The 25,005-nt window shown below is 35.9% G+C and overlaps 1 protein-coding gene across 3 annotated transcripts in view; it reads left to right on the top strand.

The window, feature by feature from the left end:
* Positions 1-25,005, top strand: part of ATP8A (ATPase phospholipid transporting 8A1) — a 200,294-nt gene that overhangs the window by 65,225 nt on the left and 110,064 nt on the right. For all 3 annotated transcript variants that reach the window (XM_089099369.1, XM_089099370.1, XM_089099368.1), the window contains exons 4-6: positions 906-1,004; positions 16,317-16,477; positions 23,848-24,045. In XM_089099369.1, coding sequence (XP_088955495.1) covers positions 906-1,004; positions 16,317-16,477; positions 23,848-24,045 — 458 coding nt within the window. The remainder of the gene's footprint in view (positions 1-905; positions 1,005-16,316; positions 16,478-23,847; positions 24,046-25,005) is intronic.

The raw sequence follows: 25,005 nt of genomic DNA, 5'->3' as shown, positions 1-25,005 counted from the left end.
CTTTTGATTGTGAATTAGATCTTTTTGTTTTAGTCTTTCTTCTAATTCTTCTTCTTCTGTAGTTCTTTTTGTAAAAACAAATAACATTTTGGCTCAAAAAAATTTGGCTAAAAAAAAACCATTTTGGCTTATAGAGCCAAAATGTTTTCTTAATTCTTTTCTAATTATTATCCCTGGGAAAAAGTCCCTACCAATTCCACGTAAATTATTTCTTTTTATAGTTTTGAGACCCAGAAGAATTTAAGAGGGATTTGTAATTACCTACCCCCCCCCCTCTCCCACCCTCTGAAAGACCACCAACACTAAGGAAATGTAGAATGTAACAAATTACAAAAATCGGCATATCTCCTGTTAAATGAGCTTTTTGAATTTTCTCCCCATTGAAACTGTCTCCATAGAAAAATGTTGTCTAATTGACCAGAAAGAGGGGGAGCGACTGTGACAGGTGGTATATTTATTTGATTCGACAAGTATTTATAATACCATGCAGAGATCTTGAGAAAAGGTATATAAAGAATTGCATTTCTTCATTTTGTATTATAAAAAAAGAACTAAGGGTTTTAAGGTATTTGCAGTCTATAAACTTGAAAACTCAATTTTTTTTATATTACTATATTTCTTTGATGGTGTCAACTTTCTCCGAATTCAGTGCATTTGATTCGTCTTGATCTAGATATGACAAAGCCTTTCCTTTATGCAAAAAAATTTTTTCAGGCTTTCTTCGATATTTTCAAAGATAAAACTTGGTGAATCGGTTTCGAGATTTATTAAAAAAACTTAAATTGTACCGATTGCTAGATTTATAGAAAGGTGTCAAAAATTAAGAAAAACCCACACTTTCCCAAATCAAGAGTAATTTCCGTCCATTTTAAATTCTGTTCCCTACATTAGTTTTTTTCCTTCAGCAAGTACCTGATGTGTCGCCAACTGGACGCTTCACCACACTTGTTCCGTTGCTGTTCATATTGGCTGTTTCCGCTGTGAAAGAAATCATTGAAGATATTGTAAGTATTTGCTTCTGATTCTACTTTTATAATGAATGTTCTACGCATCACTAGATGAATCACTAGACGCTATGCATCACTAGACGCTATGCATCACTAGACGAAATCACCAATGGACACTGACATCATCATTGACTATAACCATCATTTGATATTCATGTAGCCTATGATATTTTGCAATTAATAAGTAATAGTTTTATTTATAATCCGTCTTACAATCAAAAGAGAAAGACCATAGCACGAGAAAAAGCGAGAGAAAATAATACAGAAATAACAAATACAATACACTGATAACTACACATGAAAATTTACTTAAGAAGTTTTACCCACCCTTGGACCGAAAACTATGTTTTTCTTATATATTAGAATGGCCTCCTCAACTGTACCCAAAGGCTCGACAATCCCTATGTTAACACAGATATTACACATATTTGTATATAGATATTAATCTGTGATATTTTGCCATGAACTGGCAAAATTTTTATTTGTAATCCGTCTTACAATCAACAGAGAAAGACGGAATACAAGAAAAAAAAGATTGAGAAAAGCAAATGCAATACACTCAGAACTGCGCCCTAAAACTCAGTTAATAAGATGGACCCACTCATGGGCCAAAAACACTAATCTCATAGGTCAGACTAGTCTCCTCATCTGCACCCATTTTTTTCAGCAAAAACATTCACTCTCGAAACCAAACGACAGAGTTCTGAGCTGCATACAGCGTGCAACCTGGAACTATGATCTTCGTAGCATAAAAACGCTAGAATGACAAAGTCCAAGGTGAAGACCATGTTTACTGTCTTCTTTACAACCACGGACTGGCATACAGCGAGTTTATGCCTCAAGGACAGACTGTCAACATCACTTTCTGCAAAATCATCCTTGTGCAACTGCATTAAAACGTCGCGTGTGAGACAACCAAATATTACCAATCAAAGGGAGATCTCAACTACGACAATGGTCCGAGCTACACCGCTGTTTATGTCAATCAATTTATTTAAAGAAAAAAGAGAAAAAAATACAAAGCTTAAGACCTCCACAAAGGCTCTTTGGCTTGTGAGAGTTGGCGACTAAACATTACATTAAATAATAGCACTAAAATGTGATAAGATAAGATTCATTCTTCATTAGATACACATACAATATTAGATGTTATTATTCCCCCAAAGGCTCAGTGGCCTTTACAAAGGGGGAAGACAAATGAGTTGCTTACTCAGAGATGAAAAGGAAAAGCAAATTCAAAATGAGCACTTATTCACGAACGAAGGAGAAGAAAAGAAAATATAGATAAAATGAAAACTATAAAAAAAATAGATATAGACATAGACATTTTTACTTTACCAAAAAAAGCATTCAACAAACATCAGAAATAACTAGACAACCACATTAGATTTTAAAAAAAAATCCTGTTGGTGGCTGTATCTTCTAACCGCCCTTTAATCAAAAATAAATAAAAACTGATAATTATTAATAAATTCTTATTTTTTCAAAAAAAAAAGTAAGAAAAAAAAGTCAAGAAAACAATTTACATTGTCACACTCTAACCATCCTCCCCCTCCTCGCCCCTTCCCTCTCCCCCCTCCCTCTTCCTCCCCCCAATCTCCAAAAATTATCCTCCTTTTTCAACCAAAAAATTCTTTAACTTTTTGTTAAATGAAACTAAGTTATCGGCCTCTCTAATACTATCCGGGAAACCATTCCATACTGAAACACCTATGTTCCGTAAAGAAAAACTTGACCTTGTTGAATGTTGGATCTCACTGACCATATGGTCAACATTTCGTGTAGAATATTCATGGTAGAGAGAATTGCGGGAAAATACATTCCAAAAGTACTCAGGAGATAACATATTCAGACACTGATAACTGATAATCATGCTGCTGCCCAACATTCAGAATGCCAAATTTTTTGTAAGATTGGGCAGTGCTTTAGCTGATACTATCTCACTGTTTTTTTTCCAGTTGAGATTGCAGTCGATATGAAAACCCAAGTAACGGAGGTCTTATACTTGTTGAATAACCTCAGAGGCATATACAACTACCGAATCCAGTGGGGAAAGAGTCCCAGTTTTGCTAAAAATCATGTAACTGGTTTTCTTTGCATTAACAGTGAGACAACTCACACTCACAAACACGCGGAGACACTGAAGTGCATGGTTAGTTTTTTCAACAGCTTCTTGAACAGACATAGCAAAAACAGTTATAGCTGTATCATCAGCAAATGAAGTAGCAGCACCATCACTTATATAATACCGCAATGTATCTATGTAAACTAGGAACAAGAGAGCCAGGACGGAACCCTGCGGCACACCACAAGTAACAGGCATATATTCACTGACAATATCTTTGTGCACAACACTTAAAGACCGACCGAAAAGATAAGATTCATACCAACTTAAAGCACTATTTTTAATTCCAAGACTTTTTAACCGCTTCAAAAGTATATTAAAATTAACTGTATCGAACGCTTTCTTCAAATCAATAAATACCGATAAAGGAACTAAATTTTTTTCAAATCCATTATTCAAATTATCTAAAAGGTGATGCATTGCATGCAACGTTGAGTCACGCTTTCTGAAACCGAATTGACTATCACTAACAAATCCAAAAGAATCTAAATAAGAATAAACTTGGGAATAAATAACTTTTTCAAAAATCTTGAAAATAAAGGTAAAATTGATATTGGTCTATAGTTTGACAACTCATTCTTGTTACCTCCTTTGTGAAGTATAATAATTTTAGCTTGTTTTGACGCACGTGTAAAGTCACCTTTTCTCATTGATAGGTTCACTAGGTATAGGAGAACCGGTAGGAGGTAAACACTTACAACTTTAAACGCCTTAAGGTTAAGTCCATCCATTCAAGCAGAGTTTGACTTTATCGACTTGACAGCCTTACTTACGTCATTCAGATTACACTAAAAAAAACTAAAGGACTGGGATTCACCTCGGTGTCAAGGAATTCCTGTTCCGAAAACTGGTCACTATTCTTTCCTGTCTCGCTAGAAATATCACTACCAATTCCAGAGAAATATTTGCAAAGTTCATTTATAATATCCTTCTCATTATGGACACTATGACCGTTAATTTCCACTTTTTCTGGGAAAGCTGAAGATTTGCCAGTACTGAGCACATTCTGTATAGTTTGCCGCGTACCTTGATTATCACCTCTTTGTTGTTCAAACTTATCAGAATAAAACTGTTTTATTGCAGTTCTGCGAAGGGAATTTACTTTATTTCGAACACTACGAAATGCTTCCCAACTGCTATCAGAATCACAATTCATGTATGCCTTAAACAGGTCATCCCTCACTTGCATTAGGTCAGTAATTTTATCGGTAATCCATGGCTTAAGGGGAGTTCTCTTTCTTTTCTGGATCTCAAGAACAGGACAGCACCTATCATAGATTGGACCGAGAATATCCATTAATTTATCAAATGCTCGAGACGGATCATCATTAATATCCGTCACTTCTTTCCAAGACAGCACACTCACTCCATCCTTGAACTTCTTCAGATTCTCGGCCTTCATCTCCCGTGAGAGTTATTTCTCTTTATCTAATTTGGGCTTCGAGATTGATCTGACCGTTAAAACTGATGGGAGATAATCCGAACCTGGAGTAACTGACACGTCTGAATGGCATTGCGCAATGAGGTCAGACGAAACAAATATATTATCAATTAAAGTTGCCGAATGTTCTGTAATCCTTGTCGGAATAGTAATAGTTGGGTAGTAGCCATGACAAAGCATCAAGTTCAAAAAATCTAAATTAGGGCCGGTCAGTTTCAGCAGATCGAAGTTGAAATCACCAATAAAAACACACTCGCGATTTGTTCGAAGCACATTAGTCATAAACTGCTGAAAATCCCCGAAAAAATCATCCTGAGTAGCACTAGGCGGCCGATAAACCGAAGATATCAAAATCTTTCATTTATCAATCTGGGCTTCAATAGATAATATTTCCAGCTTACCTTTATTCCAGTAACAAAAATCATTCAGAACTGTAAAATAAATACCATTCTTCACAAGAAACGCCAAACCTCCTCCCCTCATTACTGTCCTTGATTTGCAAACAATTTGACACCCTGGAAAACAATGTGACGAGAGAAAATTCTCCTGAGTTAAAAAAGATTCACAAATCTCAAGAATATCAATATTACCTTTAAAAAGTTCAAGAAAATTATTAATATCAAGGTGGTTAGAAGATACATGACAGTTCCACTGAGCCACTTTAATCCCTGACAAATCAAAATCACTAGCAGCTGAATACAGGTATTTAGTTTGGCGAAGCGGACCAAAAACATGGCCTGTTAGATCACTGGCTATATGTACCGAAAGAAGATTCTCAATACGAAACGGTTTACTCTGTAGAAGTTCCAGTCGGGAGCTAGAATAATTTTTATTCATATTGCCGACAGACATCTGAAGAAAAATAACAGAAATCTTACAATAACAGGCGTTTTTCACTCATTGACATGCAACACAATTTTAATCAAATACTTCAATACCGGTAAAGAGACAATTAGAAATCCGCGAGACAAAATTTTCACCATAATATAAACACGTGTTGCATGTCGGTTACCGTGAAAAACCCCTCCGATCACAGAAAAAAAAAAAAAAAAAAAAAAAAAAAAAAAAAAAACACGCATTATATAAGATCGTTGATCGACCAGATACGCCGGATCAGGGAAGTATCAATTTCATGCACACAAATGCGGCCTTGATCGGACCAGACACTACGATTTCCATACTTATCTCTCGAAGCACTCAAAAGGTCACGCTTTCGTTTTGTGAGATTCTCGGCTACAAATAGCCCTGTGCCGCTAAGCTTTTTTTTTATTTAAAAACATGACGGGCTATCTCTAGATTGAAACTGCACGAGAACAGGGGCAACTTTATCTGGTCTTTGATCATTATTAGATCCAACACTAAACCGCTGAACACCGACTATGTCTGAATCAGTAACGTTAGGCAGACCCATCTTCACGAACAATACGTGTTTCATAGTATCACGTACACTCTGTGAGGAAGTCTGCTTCACCCCGTTAAAAAGCAGTGAAACGTTTCTCCCTTCCTGCTCGATGTCGTCTAGTTTGAGCTCAAGCTGGTTAACGCGGTTTTGTAGCAATTCTATCATGTGAATGCAGGTTTTCAGATGCTCTCCGATCAGTTCCAACTTAGGCTCAAACTCAACATGAACCGCATCATAGATTTCAGAGACTATTGTTTCAACCGGAAATTTAGCATGAATGTTAGCTGCAGTTTGCGAGGTCGATTTATTCAGCTTTTCATTAATTTTCCTGTCAATTTCCTTCGCTAGACTTTTCTTAGTAGCCGCAAGTTCATTCCCTGTAGTAACCAAAAGGCTAAAGAGATCAGCAGTGGGATCCGATAACTGACTATCTGCTGCCGTACCTTGCCCTTTCTTACAAAACTGCCGGTAAACATCGGGATGATTCTGTAGTTTATCAGACGCATGATTTACACCATTAGTTTTCTGGGTTGACGCATCCTTAATATTCTTATCAAAACTAAGTAAACTAGCGACTGGTATCAGCTGACGATCGTGTTTTTTCCCGTGGCAGAAAACAACAAATTTGCAGTCACCAGTATTCGTCTTCATTTCCTCTAGGATTCGAACCGGCCAGAGGGGATAACCAGCAAACTTGGCAAGGAATAAATCACCGATTTTAACATTCGGAGGATCTATGATGGCAGTAAGAAGTATCAGGAAGCAGCAGGAAGTATCAGGAAGCAGCAGAATTTGATTAGCAACAGATAAAGATGATGAAAAGAAACTTATCTTTCAGGGGGCAGGCCCACGGATGGTATTGGCTATCACCTTATTGGTCGGTGGCCTGATGGACCGTGGAGACCTGCTGACAATTAACCACCATACTCTGATACCCAGAACACCGTCCACAAGTCGTATCCAATTATCTTAATTTGAAACGCCAAATAATTTAATCTATCACAACAGACACTAGATGCACTTGGCTAGTCTATTATCACACAGAGACGATGACGTCAAAACCATTTAATCCGCTTGGCATAATTTTGCGACTACACAGAATGAATGCTGGCGAGGTACAGCTAACAAAACCTGTGGGAAGTGCCGGTACCCAAATCGCCTTTCCCCAGCAGTTTAAGGATAAAAAAATTAATTAAATTTTTTAATTAATTAAAAAAAAACAAAATTAATTAATTAGATTAAATAGACTCGAAAAAACAAACATAAGTAAAATTTACTTCTACGAAGCCAAAAAGTTTTAACGATTTTTTAAACAAACCGAATGAGTGGCACCCTTGAGCTGATTCAGGCAACTTATTCCAAACAATATGACACGCCATTAGAGGATTAAAATCTGACCTTATGCAAGGAGTAAATGGAACTTGAACATGATTTGTCGTATTACGAAGATTATAATTATTTTGATCAGAGGTAAAAGATAGCGGAACACTTAGGGGCCGGGGGAGGTCACCATGAAGCTGAGCAAAAGTAAAACATGCTGATGAAAGAATGTATAGTGACTCAAGATCAAGTAATGGTAAACTAATGAACGATTAGTTTCCTTAGAACGATTAGTTTATTGTAAACCTTAGAAAGTGGTTATAACAATGAAGGAAAAGTTGACATCCACACAATCGGACAGTAAGAAACGTAAGATTGGATGAAGCAGTAAAAAAGGATTTTCAAAATTGATCCAGGAAAAGTATGTCTAAGTTTTCTTAAAATACCGAGACTCCTACAAATCTTCATTTTAATAAAATCAATGTGACGTTTGAAAGATAGGTTTTTATCAGCAAGAATGCCCAAAAAACGAACATACAGGTCTTTAGATATATGAATTATTCCATTTGGCTGGTGAATTTCTGTTAACTGGGGATAAACCTGAGAAACACGCAAAAAAAATAAAAAAAACTGGACTTAGAAAAATTTAGGGTAAGATAATTAGCATCAAGCCACAAAATCACCCTCTCAAGCAAATTTTCCAAATTCAATCGATGCTCGGATTCGCAGTTTCCCAAAGTGCCAAGTATGCTGTCATCAGCAAAACAAACAAGGACATCAGAAAAAGGCGAACTATAATTGCCTCTATGGGCAAGGGAAGGCTTAGGATGACAAAGTCTACAGCAATTAATAAGTTTCTGCTTATTTACAACATAATAAAGATCATTTACATAAATCAAAAATAGCACAGGCCCTAAAACTGATCCCTGGGGGACACCAAAATTGACTTGTGAGGGTGAACGGAAAAGAGGATCAAGAGAAATTAACATATCCTTCAAACAACACTCCAGGAACCAAAAAAATACATTTCCCCTTATGCCAAAATGAGACATCTTTGATAGAAGAATTTAATGGGTTAAGGAATCGAAAGCCTTGCGAATATCCAGGAATACAGCAGCCGGAATCAATCCCAAATCTTTCGCAGAATGAATAAAATTCACAAGGGTCATACAGACATGTTCAATGGAGTGCTTCATTCGCAAACCAAATTGAAAATCAAGAAGAAAATTTTTAGATTTTAATAAAGTAAGGAGACGAGAAAGCATAGCCTTTTCAAATATTTTACTAAACACTCATAAAATTGAAATTGGTCGATAATTTGCCGGATCATTTCTTGGTCCACCTTTATACAAAATAATAATCCGAGCACGCTTTAGAGCATCCGAAAAAACACCACATTCAAATGAAAGATTAGCAAGTTTTGTTAGAGGCAACACTATTGAAGGAAGAATAGATTTAACTACCTTAGTAGGGATAGAGTCTGGCCCAGATGAGGACGAGTTTTTCAAGCCATTAACAATTTTAGTAATTTCACTTACTCTTACTGGCTCTAGAAACATAGACTTAACACAAGATGGCCCGAGGTAAGATCTTAAGTCCGACTTAGACAAAGTAACTGCAGAAGTAATATTCTTACCAATATTAGCGAAGAATGAGATGAATGCCTCTTGGACATTAAGCTCACCCTCCACAGCTCCATCACCAATGACCAGACTCATAGGTAAAGAGCTGGACTGAGAACCAGGTTAAAGTACAGAATTTATTACCTTCCAAGTTTTACGAATATCATTGCCACAAGCAGCAAAATTATTTAGATAATACAGAGATTTGGCTTTCCTACATAAGGAATTATATAAATTCTGGTAGATCTTGAATTGACAAAGACGAATAGCACCTGCTGAAAGTGTAGCGCATTTATAAGCTCTCCAGAGATTATTCTTCCTTCTCTAGCTTTTGAGAAGTCCGGATGCCATCCATGGGTTTAGAGGAACAATCCTGTTAGACCTATGATTACAAGGTGGTACTTTACAAATGCTAAGAATAGCCTCTTTTATGGTTCCATAAAAAGACTCAAATAAACAAGAAAAATCCTTGTCATTGTCAAGCAAGCTCCACGAATTTTCCGCTAATTTGGACCCAAGAAGAGAATTCTTTCTCACCAAACCTAACAGAATAGGAATCAAACACCTGAGCCCGGTTACTCTTCCCCTGCTTAAAGCTGAATCGAGAATATTTTGGAAAATGATCTGAGATATCACTAACTAAAATTGAGTTTTCCTTCAAACTAAGCGTAGAGAAAATATTGTCAATCAAAGAAGCTGTAACATTAGTTACTCGCGTGGGGATGGATGTAGATGGTAGAGTTCCTGAGTTTTCTGCGGCAAGCATGGTTAAAAGAAAATCAACTGAAGCCGAAGAGTTTGAATCCATTAAATTTATATTAAAGTCACCCATTATGATTAACTGACACGGACATTTCAGTATTATGTCAAGTATTTCCTCAAGATTCCGAAGAAATAATGGAATAGCACCACTAGGAGAATAATAAATATTGCCTATGATTAGATCTATACCATTAGACCTGATATCTATAAATTGTGACTCGAAAATATCTTCATAAGTTCGAGATAAGTAATCCCGAAAGAACCAATGCGAATTGCAAGATATATTCATCGCTAGACCACCTTTAACCAGCTTCTAGCATTTTATAAGTTCTATTTTGTAATCATGGGTATCCAATAGCATTTCATTGCCAGAATCCAAAAACGTCTTACATAAACCCAAAACATCAGGCTGTCCATCCGAAACAATTTGTCTCAAATTATCTTTTGACGAGGAGAGACCCTGAATATTAAGCTGAAGTGCTGTCAGAGAATAATCTCCTTTGGTAACATCCCCCCCCCAAATCCGAAACTTATTTAATGTTACAAATAGGGCTTATATTAATCGGATTTTGATTAGCCTGACCCACAGAATTATTTTCTATACTAATTACATCAAAAGGATTATTTTCAAGCTCGCTAAGGCGACTCTCATGGCCCAAAAATATTCACAAAAGCAGGTTTTACTTGGAGTCCATTCAAGTCACCAGAGGAACCAAAAAGAAATCTTTACTTGACGCTGCATATTGCCTGGATAGGGGTTGTAACTTTGCCCGAGGCTAAGTATGGCCCTGATTTAAGAGTGGCAAAATTTTTCCTGTTCCCCAAAGTGAAAACCACCGCGAAAGGTTGCCGTTTTGATGACTTTGCCACTGTCCAGAAAGCTGTAACCGACACTCCTCAAGTTGACTGCCTGGGACGCGTCTAAATCATGGAAATTCTGTCGGCAGCAGTGTATTGACGCCGAGGGATCTATTTTGAAGAATTTAAGGTGGATTTTGAAGACTTTTAAGACCTCCAAACCTCTTAAAATAGAATTACCACGATATATCTAGGAGAGGTTGACCCAACGGTTCTCTATAGCAGCTCGTCATATAGACTAAGAAATAAATTTCCCCCTCGAATTTGCTGGTTAATACTACTAGAAAGAAATTGTGATATATGAAATTTTTATAGATTAAATATGGGTAATGTTTCTTTGAATTGACAAGGATAGTAAAAATGGGGTCTAATTGTGTGATGTAGTCAAGTCGGAACTTACATAACCGTATATATCTTAAGAAATTCAGAATAGTGAGGAACTCAATTTGAATGAAAACGATCTCCATGCGTAAAATGGTGTAATTTTTTGATTGTAGCAGAATCCAAATTAAAAAAAAAAAAAATAGAAAACTTGGGTAAAGAATCAGCGAATAATAAACAAAAAATATATGGCACTAAACAGCTTATGAAGATGTAACTTACCTTTGAAGGCGTATATTTGCCATTTGATAGATTGTTGATCTTCGGATTTTTATGGATGTAAAGCGCTGTCATATTTAACTAGGTAGTTTCGCTAATGATTTTTGCGTTTCGACGTAGCAAGACTGACACCACTGTAGTGCCACCCTAGAAACTTCTAATTTTGAAACAGCCAAGAGAAAAACCTTCGAAAATCGTGGTTTTCGGGGGTAAATATAGCTAAGATGGTTCCAAAGCTAAGATGGGTTAAAAAACATTTGGGAGGGGGGGATACGAAACATAGTTTCCCCTCTTGGATTTTGAAAAAAAAAACTTTTTTGGGATTTTCATTGAGAATACCTTTTTTGGTTAGCTGTTTTTTGGTTAGTACGAAAATAATTAAATAATTCTTGCTTATTTTTGCATTTAACTATGATAATGAGAGGTGCCCTCGAATTAACCTTTTTGTCACGGACAATATTTAAAATTTTTTTTTTTGTTTTTATGTGTTAAATGCTACCTTGTGGTAGTAGTTCGATTGATGTTCTGCTGGGAAATACGGGGACCAGGGATCGATCCCTGCCGAAGCAAGGTTGGATGACAAGCTTGCTGCTTGTCCCTGTAAAAAGGTCTAGCAACTGAAACGTCGATTCGACGCCCTCTGCGCCCTATGGGCGTCGATTCGATGCCCTCTGCGCCAGTAATGGCTCTGTAGGATCTTTTTTATGTTAAGTGTTACCATTAGGTGAAATATATCAGTAAACTACTTCCTAGATAACCGCTACTAAGGGTATAAGTAAAAAGCTTGAAGTCGAGTAATGAAATAGTTTCTAGTATCTACTAGTTGCTAGTATTAGATTCTAATATCTTTCTTCGTTATGTCACCATATTACCCTGGCGAATATATCAGTTCCTTCCACAGATTTTCTAAACATATTGGACTATCTGTTTCCATTTACCATTATGACATTGAATACGGTTTGCCATGTAGTGATCACGCATATAATTAATGCTTATTTAAAACTTTATATGTTTAAATATTATGTAAGTTAATTATCAAGCGTAAATATTTAGGCTCGTTTTTCTACTTGGCTGTCCCTTGAAACTCAGGGAACTGTAGTCGACTGTCGCAAGTTTGTGTTCTCGATCTCGAGGCAGCAATGTTCGTGTTCTCGATGTCGTGGCGGGAAAGTTCAAAGTATTTTTCTTTTTTTTTTTTTTTTTTTTTTTTTTTTTTTTTGGGGGGGGGGGAAGAGGGGGTACTAATAAAAAAATGTTCATTTGAATAAGAGGCTTCCAGAAAATTGAAAATTTTTTGGGTTCGGGGAACCCCTCCCTCTCCCTTTGGGCGTCCCTGTCTCGAGGAGTGAAAAGCTTATAGCTAATAGCCGAAATACTCGTATAGCGTGCGAACCGACACAACTGTTCTGGGCTGATTGACTTTGCGCTGTTACGAGTAGTAGTAGTAATAATGATTTTGCTAATTGTTCATATAAAATGAACGCTTTCCTGTTTGAACTTTCCTTGATTTATAATGAGGATATGTAAAATCCAGTAATTTTCAGTTTTTCACTTTGATTAATGGATTTATTTATTCATTTTGTATGGTTTGTTTTTATTGAAATTAATTAATTTTACATTTCTTTTGGTTTAAAAAACTTATTAAAGTAGATACCTGGCCTTAGAACGTTTAGAATATTAGACGACAGAAAAGGTGTCTTATGAATAGAAAACCTTTGTTATTTTATTTATTTACATATTTAATTTTATTAACAGAAACTGAAAATTTTGTTAATTGAAAATCGCTGGAATTACTAATTTTCTTATTATGAGTTATTAAGAGTATTTCTGTTGATATTTATTATAAATTACAAAAAAAGGCGGCGGGGAAGGTCTTGGGGCGAACCTTAGAACTTTTGTATGTAATTCTTCTATTTTTTTTTATTTTTTAAGAACCTCCCTTAATTTTTTAATTTTTTTAAGAAATCTGAGGTATTCTTGAAATAAATTCCTAGGGACATAATTAGTTCGTGTGTCTTTCTCTATGTAGACCACTTTTTAATTCATTTTGATTTTCTATTTAAAAGTTCGGACTTTGGTTTAGACATTAAAGCGCCTGCTCAGTGTTTGTTAGATATTTTTTTTTTCGGCGAATCCCCAATGAGTTTATTATTGTGTTATACTTTCATCTCAAACGGAAAAGAAACACAAACACTCCTAAATAACATCCATTGGGCCCTGTAGAGTAGTGGCGGATCCAGGGGGTGCGTGGGGGGCGCGCGCCCCCTAACGTAGTCTAAAGTAGTGTAATTTACTTAATTAACGCAAGTTTGCGTTAATTAAACGCAAGTTTATCGGATCAACCTATTTTGTGCCCCTCCTAAAAAAGATCCTGGATCCGCCCCTGCTGTAGAGCCTGATCGGCTTAAATCAACAAGAAGTTATGTAAGAAAAGAGAACGAAATAACAAGAAATGCGTTCTTAAAATGACAACAAAACTTCTTTTTGACATTTTGTCAAAAATGACAAAACAAGCTTTATTATTTTGTTTTTAAGCAGGATTTAACCAATTTAAACAAAGTTCCTTGATATTTAATCAAATGGGAAACATAAAAAGCGTCTGTAGCAAATCAAGTAAGGGGGCTGGGGTCTTGGGTCTGAAAATATGCACTTAAATTTTTATTAAGACAAAGAGAGAAAGATCTAAGAAGAGGGGGGGGGGGGGTTACGTTGAGTAGAAGGGAAAGAAAAGACGAACAAAACAACGGATATATCACCTGCATAAAACTAGGCGTCTGCGGCGCTAAATATAAAGATAACCAAACAAAAGATAAAATCTGAAATAATCTAATGTACCTAGAAAAATTATAGAATCTAAAACTAAAAAGGCAAAAAAAAAAAAAACCAATATCTATATAAGCAATTAGTACTCCATAATTCACCAGAGAGTATGTATATATGAACAATTCAAGTCCCTTGAGAAATATCGCTAGGATTATTCAGCATTAATGTTCAAAATTTGACTTTTAATTAATTTTTTTTTCTGTATTACTCTTTCAAAAAACTGGGCAAAATATGAAGAGGTGATAGCTAATTCTATAGTTTTCAAAGAATGTCTTGCTCTGGTCGGTTTTACATTTATTTTGGAAGGTCTATCTAGTCAGGATTTTCGCTGGTTGGAGTCTTAAAATTGCATGAATTTTGTAGGTCGAGAAATTCGATTAGTTTTACTCTTATAAGGTATTATAGCTATTCGAATTACTAATTTTCTTATTTTATATAATTAGCAGGACTTTTAATTCAGACAAGCGGTGGTCGAACATCTTTTACCCTGACAACGTTTTCTCAGGCGCGCATGAAGAGTTGAGGTCTTCGAGTCTGTGCCCCCTAGAATGCCCCCTCTGAATTTTTGTGCATATCCTGAAATTGTTTTTTTTGTTTTCTTTTATTTGTCCATATTACTCCTTTTAAAAAAAGGGTGGAATTGAAGAAAAAATAGCTAATCCTATATCTTCAACGCTTGTCTTGCACCGGTGTAGTTAGGATTTTTGGAGGTGCTGTTTGGTTTTCTGTTTTGAAATTTTGGAATTTTTGTAATTCCTTGTCAAAATATATACAAATATTTTTACAATTACCAGTTTTTTGTTCTTTAAGCATGTGACAACTTGATTGCAATACTGATGCATATTTAAAATGATGTCAGTCACATAAATAGTTTTTTCTTCTTCCAAAATTAAAGCTCTTAACGAATTTTCTCAAACTTCTGACCTATCTAAATCGTTTTTTAGGTAAGAATATACCAGGATGCCAATTTTCCCGGCAAAATATGGAGCCATTTTCGAGAAAAATTTTCTTATGATTTCCTCCTACCCCATTCTGGGACGATCTGCTTTTTGTTTGGCTGGGATCCCAAAAAGCACGAAGCACAATTTTTCCAAAAAGACTTCCAAAAAGCATGGGTTTTGGAAAACTCATCCTCCATCCACAAGAAATGGCCTAGACCATTTTAATCCTTCTTTTTTTGGAGCCCACTTTTTTGTAGCGCCACCAACCCTAGGAAGGGCTCTGATTTCAATATATGTATGACGCATGTATTAATATATGTATACAAGTATATATTTAAATATGAATTGAACAAAACAGAAATGAACTCTTGAGGAATTTATTTTGAAATTGCTCATAGTAATAGAAAATGATGGAAATACTGAATCGGGATTAATTAATAAATAAAGTTTCTCAGGCGTCCAATGGGGCTGAAAACAGCCTAGAATGCAACTCAATTAGAACTACATCCGAACAACTTCGCCTGGCCAAGATAACACCGACATAGTCACCATTGAAATGTTGCTCCCGTAATTAGAATCAAGTCCCATTTTCTTGTGTTGAAGTTGACAACTTAAAACATTTCACCACCAAGGCTTTTTTTTTTTTTTTCTGGCAAAAACGAAATTCTACTTCAAGCACATCTGTTTGGGCTTTGTTATTTTATTTATTCTATTTCTTTTATTCTTATATTTTCTTTGGGGAAAAAAATTGGGTAAAAATGGGGTTGAACCGTATTTTTTATACAGCGTCATATGCGATCAGTCAAGCGAGTACCTATCATTATAATTAGACAACTCCTCTGGAAAACATTTGACCAACTTTCCTAGGTGACAAATGTGCCTTTGAACCGTTACAGACGAAAGACATTCTTTTTTTCAAATAGGTAAAACTCAGAGAGTAATGATACGGGGTAGAATAACTCGCAAATAAATGGCTTAAATAAAATTAAATAACGGAAAATAACTTGTTAAAAGAATGGCAAATAACTCATCTGACGCTTTGCGATTATATTTGCCTCTGTTGCCAACAATCACGGAGCAAGCGATCTTGGATTAGCCATTTGTCAATTTGTTATCATAACCCCTAAAAGAAGTTGAAGTGGAACAAAATTATGATTGGAATAAAAGTAGAATACTTTGGTAGAATTGTTGAGTATGTAATTAATCATTACATTTAGTGAACTATATCATCATCTGATCTAAGCTTGTGAACAATATGTAGATAAATTGCTTTATTTTTATAAATAATTTATTATAATATAATAATTATTATAATAATATATTATAGTGGTATAGTAATTATATAATATTTATATAATTTTTTATATAATATTTATTATTTTAATCTATATAAATAAATTGCTTTATTTGTACAGAAGCGCTACCGAGCAGATAACCACATAAACAAAAGAAGAATTGAAGCATATCGAAATTACCAGTGGAAATACGTCAGGTGGGACCAAATTCTAGTTGGAGATGTCGTTAAAGTGTGGGACGATCATTTTTTCCCTGCAGATCTGCTCCTTCTTTCTTCAAGGTCAGTTGGCAATTTATCCCATTTGAAAAGCTTTCCTAAAGGGTATTTATTGCTACGTGCAGAATCTTTGTACATCAAAGTCTTATACTGAATTGTTCATGTAAAAAGTTAGTGGATTAGGACTTTTCGGGGGGGGGGGGGGGTTACACAAAAAAACTCAAAAACGCATAAAAAGTTTGTTTACGTCCATTTTGGTTACGTTTTTACGAGTCAGTCAAACATTTCTGGGGGGGGGGTTCAAACCCCCCTAACACCCCCTGGGTACGGCCTTGGAGTGGAATGCTTGGTGAAGCAAATTTTAGACATAAAACTTGTTTCCGGCGTATTCCCCCTCGCAAAAATGCCTCCCCCCAAAGGCCGTATCCATGGGAGTGGGGTCTTTAACCCTTCCTCCCCCCCCCCGAAATGTTTTTCCGACTCGTAAAAATGTAAAAAAAATGAATATACACAAATTTTTATGCTTTTTTTGTACCCCCCTTCCGAAAAAATCGTTTTGTACCCCCCTCCCCCCAAAAAAAAGAATCCTGGCTACGTCTATTGAATTATTCATGTAAAAAGTTGGTGGATTAGGACTTGCACTAGAGTGTTTGTTATGATGGTGGAACGACGCCTAAGATTGAGGATTTTTCTTAATGGAAAAGAATCCGAAAATGGGCGAAAATTTATGGTATTATCGAGCTCATTCATACAGACATTGTTTGCATATAGCTTAGACACTTAGAAAAGAGCTAAGTATATTTTCTAGTTGGTTGTGCTGGTGGGGGAGGGTACAGTAACAGAGAAAAGGTGAGAATTTGTGGAATCGTTTGATTTTAAACATGGTGTTGTTGGCGGTACATTCACGATGTCGACTGTGATTCGTAGAATTTAATGTCCCAGACACTCCTCTTATTTGTGAATTCAGACTCTCTTTTAGCAGTGTATTTATGAATATATTTCATTTTCATCAGACAAGCAAGAATGAATTTGTTAAGTTTTGAGAAGATTGTATCCAAAATAGATATATTATATAAAATAAACTGTGATATTTTTTTTAGCTTCACGGGCTGAAAAAAACACGTTTTCCCCAAAAGAAAGTGTTTCACAGAAAATTCATGTAATGATTAGAACTTCCAATGAACAAAAATCAAAATGAATAAGCAAGTCAATCTTTAAAGCAATATAAATGACTATAAATAAAATAAGAGTGGGGCTTCAGCCCTTACAAAACCTCTTAAAGACTAGTGGGTCGTGAAAATTGGTTAGATCCATTCTAAGTGTCACGAATCTTTGGGTCTTTCTGATATGGGCTGAGCAAAATAATTCTATGTCCTTTATCTGTTTATACTAACTGAACGAGAATATTCTCCATTCCATTTGATCGAAATAAAAAAAGTTTTTGCGTGCCTTTCCGGGCTCTGATTTCCTTGTAGACAAAAATCTTATAAATCTGAATGCATTAGGATCCCATTGGCCTGGAGATTTGTCGATATAAGTTTCAAGCTGACCAGAGACAACAAATTCTTTGGCCTATTTCTGGCCCTCCAGTATCCTCCCCTGCAAAATTTGAGCTCCCCTTAGCCTAGGAACGAATCCTGAAAATAGGAGACCGTTCCGACTGCCAGGGAAGTCTGCTACACGTTCGCCTTTTGTTCTACTAAAGTTTATCTATTAACTACAGACTATTTTTATAAGTTGTGGTCCACGCCCTTGAAGTTGCATGGGTTGTCATCCCAGGGGTATAGTTATTATTATATCTTTTGACCATTCATAGTAAAGTGGGCAAAAAAACTTGAGACACTAATGACACTTGGGGATGCTGTTCACCCCCCAATATTGTTCGACCTTTAAAAGGACACTTGGACATGCCCCCCCCCTTCAAGTTTCTACGACTGACCCTTCTATATGAAGTTTTCAGTAATTACTAATTCACCACGACTGTGGTGCCTCTGATATCTTGTTTGTAAAAGTGTCTTTTCCGATTCAGAAAACGTTAATATGTCAAAACAGTAGGTCAGATTCATTTTGACTGGAAAACATTAAAGTTCGTGACAACCCGGAAAAGCTGATATTAAAGTTTGCTAGGAGCCCAGTCAAGTTTGGGAACCACTGATCTAGAGGGATGAAAACTATAGTATTTATGTTTGATAACTTAGAACAACAAAATTTTGGTTAAAATATACTGTTGTTAAATAAAACTTGTTGCAGCTTTAACTCCCCTGGGGCCAAAACCATAGAGAATCTTTCTTGTTTCCCTTTTCGTGACCTCCAGAGATATCGTCTCAGCTTCGTCTCTGGTGTCTTATCTAATGCAATAAAATTAAAATAAGACACAAATTATTAATACAATAAGAAGATGAACAGTAAAAGTACAGTGTTGTCTTACTTAGTTTTCATAGCGTTACTCAATAAATTCAGCAGGCATCAAAGTAGAAAATTTCACAAAAAAGGAAAAAACCTGAAATTTGGAATCCTGAGGTTGAACAAGTTAAAATGATGTTGTTTTTTTTTGTTACCTCTACGTCGTCTTTGTGTTACAAAAGGGAAAGTTAGAATGACAAGAAGCTGGTTTGAAAAGTTTTTGTCGACATTATTGTGTTCCCAATTCTCCAAAAATACTATGTCTTTTTATATTGTGCCAGATTCCTGTTACAAATTTAAAAAAAAAGAAAAAAAACTCCAGTTTCAAGCTTCTATCTTTTCTATTTCTAAAATTATGGCTTAATTCTTGACTCTGATTGGTCAATCACAAATTTTATGCTTGGAAGGTGAACAATATCCAACTTGAGAAATTACGCTCAAGACGCTTAATTGGAACTGCTGTCGGCTAGTGTGGTTATAAAGTTACCCGGGTATTAGCAAATAATTCTATTCGAGACCATTCCACGGCAACTTCCAGTGAAATTCTTCGAGTAACTTCGCAATTAGCTTCCAAACAAAGCTGGACAACGTAGGATCAATTCATTCGATTGAGACATTAGTTTATTTTTCTAGACCAGTGGTTCCCAGGCGATTTCGAGCCATACCCCGATTCCGAACTTAGATATTCCTAGAATCCTGATGACCCCCTTGTAATATTTAGAACAGTATAAACCTTAAACTGTTTTCAAGATCTTTTCCCCTCCCCTTAAAAAATGTTGAAGGCCTGTTCATTCCTTCACAAAATTTATTTAAGGCCCTTACTTCACTCTATTCAAACTTTTTTTTTCCTTAGAAGGTAATGTACAGGCTTTCAACAATTTTTTAAAGGGATTCGATACCATAAAGAATCAGCCTATCTCGTCCATTATAAACTTTTTTAGTTTGTTTTGCCAAACTGTTTAGACTTGATTGGGCGGTTTTGCCATGGCTTGTAAAGCTTGAATAAGCAATCCAAATAAACGGCAGAAAACTAAAAAAACATATCTTTTCTCCCTGAAATCTTAGAAAAACCGTGAAAGTTCTCTTGTTTTGTACTGGAGATAGATGTATTTAGTTTTAGAGAAACATATGTCATTAGGAAGTTTAAATTTTGTGGTTTTGATCAAACGGAGCAGATTTTCTTTTAAAATTGAGGAAAGGGTAGTCGCTAAAAACGTTAGAATACCTGCTAAGAAAATGTTAAAAATCACCTCAAAACAAATATCATTTGATCAGTTTGACAGGTCTTCGAATAGTCTGTGGTGCAACCCGCTTTGATTGAAAATTTTGCAGGCACAATTCAATTGTCTTTCCAATCAAATTTCTTAATCAAATCACAAATTCTCAATAGGTTTCAATTATCAGTAGTCCCCTAGAGCAGTGGTTTTCAAACTGTGGTAAGCGTACCCCCAAGTGGCACGCAAATATGTTTAGGGGATACGGGCTGGCCAACAAAACAAAATAGCAATCCTTTAACTCTAGGACTGGCAATTTTATTCATATTTTAGGTACAGTTTACTTATTACCGATAACTGAGATACCTAAAATGTTTTGTGGGTAAAAAGGGGTACAGTGTCTTAATAAGTTTGAGAACCACTGCCCTAGAGAATTCGCTAATGGACCCTTTACCTTTGAGACAGTCAAGCGACGTTGAGGCTGACAAAATGATGTTTAAGGTATCGGATCCTCTTAAGGAGATGGGTTTTGAAAAAGGTTAAAAGCTAATACTGTTCTAAATATTGTAAACTTGCACTGCCGAGGCTTAAGTCCCACTCTCTACCTATTTCTGATTCCCTAGGATTCCTGCTTTACTAGACTCCGCTAGCAGTGGAGGTAAAAAAAAAAAAAAAAAGAAAGACACATCAGTGGAAGTGGACCCACGCAAAAAAAAGAAGTAATTTTCCTTTTTTTTCAGACCAGGAGACAGTAAGTTTCTTGTACAGGGTTTTTGGTCATGGTGATTCCAATGGTGTACACCCTTGGAATCACCATGGTGTTTCTATCAAATGGTGTTATAATGGTATTACAATTCTGGAATCAGCTACAAATAGCAATTTTTTACCACTAGTTATTTTTTATGAAAAATATTTTTATTTTTGGTTACTATGGGCTGTGATTTTTCATGAGAGCAACTTTCCACAGGGGGAGTCTGATTTCCTGGGAAACGTTTCCAAGGAGGGTGGATTTCCGACATTCTTTGAAAAACGGTCGGAAATTAAATTTTCAAATGAAAATATGCTAAGAAGACTTTTTCAGGTGGAATCATTCGCTGATTCCTTCCATCGAAAATACCCCCTTCCTGGGGATTTTCTGGGGGTTTTTCACGTGGGAAGAATCTATTTTACCATGGAACTAGGTTTCCCGGCATTAGTTGAAAAATGATAAGAAACTTAATAAAAAAAATCAAGTTTTTTCAGCTGAAAGTAAGGAGCAGCATTAAAAATTTGAAAGAATAGAAATTATTTCATATAGATGAGGGGAGGGGGCTGCCCCATCCTGAGTACCTCGCTCTTAACTCTGAAGTTTGACTTTTTGTCCCCATCCTTTAAGAACGACTCCTGAAACACAAGGGTCGTTGAATTAGAATTTTAAGTGTTTTAAAATATCAAAAACACTTTAGTGTGGAGAGCGAGGTACTGAAGAGGGGGCAGCCCCTCCCCCGTTCCTTACTTTTAGTAAAAAAAAAGATTAATAGTTGAACACCAAGAAGCAGGTTTTTGCTGACAATCCTATGATCAGATTCAGGTGAATGCGTGGCCATTTATTTCGGGGCTTTTTCTTCTTCCGATGGAGCGAAATCTTGACAGGGAAATCAGCTGATTCTATTGAATAGTCTCTAATTTTAATTTCATCCTAATCAAATTAACCCTAGGCGAAATGAGCATGCATCGAATTAATTATGTAGCAATCCGCCTGTATAATTGGCTACTCTCAGTTCAGAAAACAGGTAAAGATCTAGAACAGTGGTTCCCAACTGATGTTTGGCCATACACCACCTAGGCATTTCTAAAATCCTAATCCACCCTCCTGATATTTAAATTTCTTATTCAAATTTGTGCGTGTATATACCTGAAGGAAGCTTAAAAGACCATTAACTTGTTACCTTTTTTGGGTCGTTCTAAGCCACTAAGGCTAGGAATAAGTTAAGATGAAAAGGTGGCGTTGGGTAACAGCAAGATTGATCAGGTGACATTAATTGATCGCTTTGATCGGTTAATCGGGACATTATTGCCCCAAATGTACCGTTTCCATCTGTTTTCTCTGCAACAATTCTAGGTGTGATTGCTCGTTTAAGCTCCATGTTGACATTATTGCACGCAAAGGTCGTTACTTAATCCAGAGTTTAACAAGTATGCGCTGGTTGGGCTTCTCTGATCGCCAAATCCTACTGGCACATACAACCTACATCAGGCCTATCCTCGAGTATTGCTATCCCGTTTGGGGTCCCCAAACCGAAAACACTGCTTACATGTCAGCAAAAGTAGAAGATGCTCAAAAACATGCTACTATGATAAAACTTGGATCCCGCTTCAGCAACCACGAAAGTGCTCTTGAACTTGCCCACATTATTCGCTTGAAGACATGATTTGTAATGAAATTCGTGAAAACGTTATTAGCAAACGAGAAACACCGTTCCATTTATCCACCATCTGTACAGACCTACAAAATTGTACAGTACAGTACAGCATCTGTACTAGGCATCACTGTAAACTACAACCCGTTAAGTGTCCTACGAACGGATTTTTAAACTCCTTCCTGCCATTTTGTAAGCGTAATTAACAAGTGACTTTTTTTTCTCATTTTCTATTTTTTCTTTTGTGATTGTAAAACTAGCAGAATTAAGCGTTCATTTTTTAGTACTACGATAGCTATTTAAATAAAAGAATACGACGAAAAATACGAAATTGTTAGTTCTATTACTAAAGCAAAACAAAACATGCGATGGTTGTAGAAATGATATACTCTTCTCTTTATTGGAACGTGTTATTTTGTAAGTTATAAATTTTGTGTTATTTAATCCATTTCAAACTAACAGGATTTATACTGCTTTCAATGGAATTCGCTAATTTGGTGTTTGGATTCTAAAGGAGAAGCCAATTGTCGATAACTATTTGCGTATAATTAATTCTATGGTTTATTCTCGTAGATGATTTATGTCTTGCTTGTTAAAATTGTTTTTACCATTTAATCAATTTTAAACAAACTGTTCCCAATGGAGCTCCTCAATTTGTTTTTGAGATTCTAAGGGAGACGCCGATTGACGATAAGCTATTTACGTAAAATTGATTTGATGTTTTAGTCTCTATAACAATTTTAGTCCTGTCTATATAAAGTTTGATACGATTTAATCAACTTCAAACAAACAGAATTTGTAATGTTACCAGTGGAGCTTCTCAGTTTGTTTATGGGATTCTAAGTGGGAGTCAATCATCGAGAAGTTATTATCCGAAAGGGTATTTCCTGTTTTACTCTTTTGTGCTATCTTCAGCTTTTCAAAATGATCGTTTTTGGCTTTATTGTTATTTAGTAGAATTGATAATTTTCACAAGCTAAAACAATGTCTCAAGGTAGCCGAAAAACTTCTCAAAAGCAGAAAGTATCGCGAGTACATCAGCATGTTTCTTTTTCTAAAGTCTCTTATAGTTATGCCTTTATGTTTTCTCATGGTTAAAAGGATGGATTTTTACGAAGCATAAAAATTGGGATGTCCATTTTGAAATGATTCGAAGGGAGTTTTCCGAGACAGTTAGAGAATAGTCTAAAAGTCAAACGATCTAATTGGTTCCGGTACATCAGTGAATACGGTACATCTAAAAAATGTCGTTATTCAAACAATTGAGACGATCTCCTTTAACCTGAGCATGTAAGTAGATGTTTCATCTTATTTAAACGACTATAGTTGGTCAAATTCTATGGAATGAAAAAATTTCTTGTCTTCATTCTATTCTCTGGAAATTGTATCCTAAGTAATTAGTTTTGCTTTACTTTAGCGAGCCTCAATGCATGTGTTACATTGAAACAGCGAATTTGGATGGGGAGACTAATTTGAAAATTCGTCAGGGCCTGCAGTCGACCATCAAAGTTGTCAACCCTAATGATCTTCGAGAAATGTCTGCCACTGTTGTTTGTGAACTTCCCAACCGTCATCTCTATGAATTCGTAGGAAATTTTCAAGAACCTGGACAACAGTAGGTTGCTTTATTTTAATTCGATTTTGTTTCGATTTTAATTCGATTCATAGAGTAGAGACGAGGAAAGATACCTGAAATATCTTGGAATTCCAAAATTATTTAGAAAACTGTGCACCAAACTCATGCCAAGACCTACACAAATTAGTGCAAACGGCCAACGCTTTGTCACAATTATGTTAAAACAGTTATTGTAGATTGTTGAATCTTACCTATTTACCTACATAGCTGACTATGTCTGTGACTTCAGAGCAGTGTATATAAATAATTTATTAAAAATACTTTTTTCATAAAATAAGTTTTTCAAAGAAAACTAAAGAACTCCATTAAACCAAAAATGAGCAAAAATAAAATCAAATAATCTACCAAGCGTGAAACTGCCACAAGGCATCGATAAATAAATGAAACCCAAAACGAACAGAAATTATAATAAATAACCGGGTCAAGCTCAAAACGAGCAAAAATTACCATGAGTAGGGCTCAAAACCCCTATGCCTTCCCAAGGCCAGAACATAATTTGCACTTTGCACAACGCTTTCTATAAAAACTTCATATGCCCCAGGGTATTACTTACAACCCCTGCCCTTAGTGGTCTGGGGGGTTGTCATCTTCAACGACATAATTTCAGGACCTTTCAACTATCTTGAAGAAAATGGGTATCCCTAAAATTTTAAATGGATATGTTTGAGGGAAATGGTGGGTGTGAGAGGGGGGTTAGTTGCCCTACAATCACTTTTGACTTTAAAAAGGGCACTAGCCGTTTCAATTTCAAATCGAATGATTCCTTTTTGAAGTTTTTACGACAACGCTTTCTATAAAAAAAAACCTTATAAGCCCCTAGGACATAACTTACAACCCTTGCTCTGAGGGCTATGGGGGAGTGTCATCCTCAAAAACATAATTTCCAGGCTTTTTAACTACGTAGAACAAAATGGCTATCTCAAAATTTTGATTGGGTGT

The sequence above is a fragment of the Artemia sp. Qi Xiang Cuo genome, chromosome 13, assembly GCF_049724085.1.
Source record: "Artemia sp. Qi Xiang Cuo chromosome 13, ASM4972408v1, whole genome shotgun sequence".
Taxonomy (NCBI): domain Eukaryota; kingdom Metazoa; phylum Arthropoda; class Branchiopoda; order Anostraca; family Artemiidae; genus Artemia; species Artemia sp. Qi Xiang Cuo.
The sequence above is the reverse complement of the archived record's forward strand: the minus strand, read 5'-3'. Positions and strand labels throughout refer to the sequence as shown.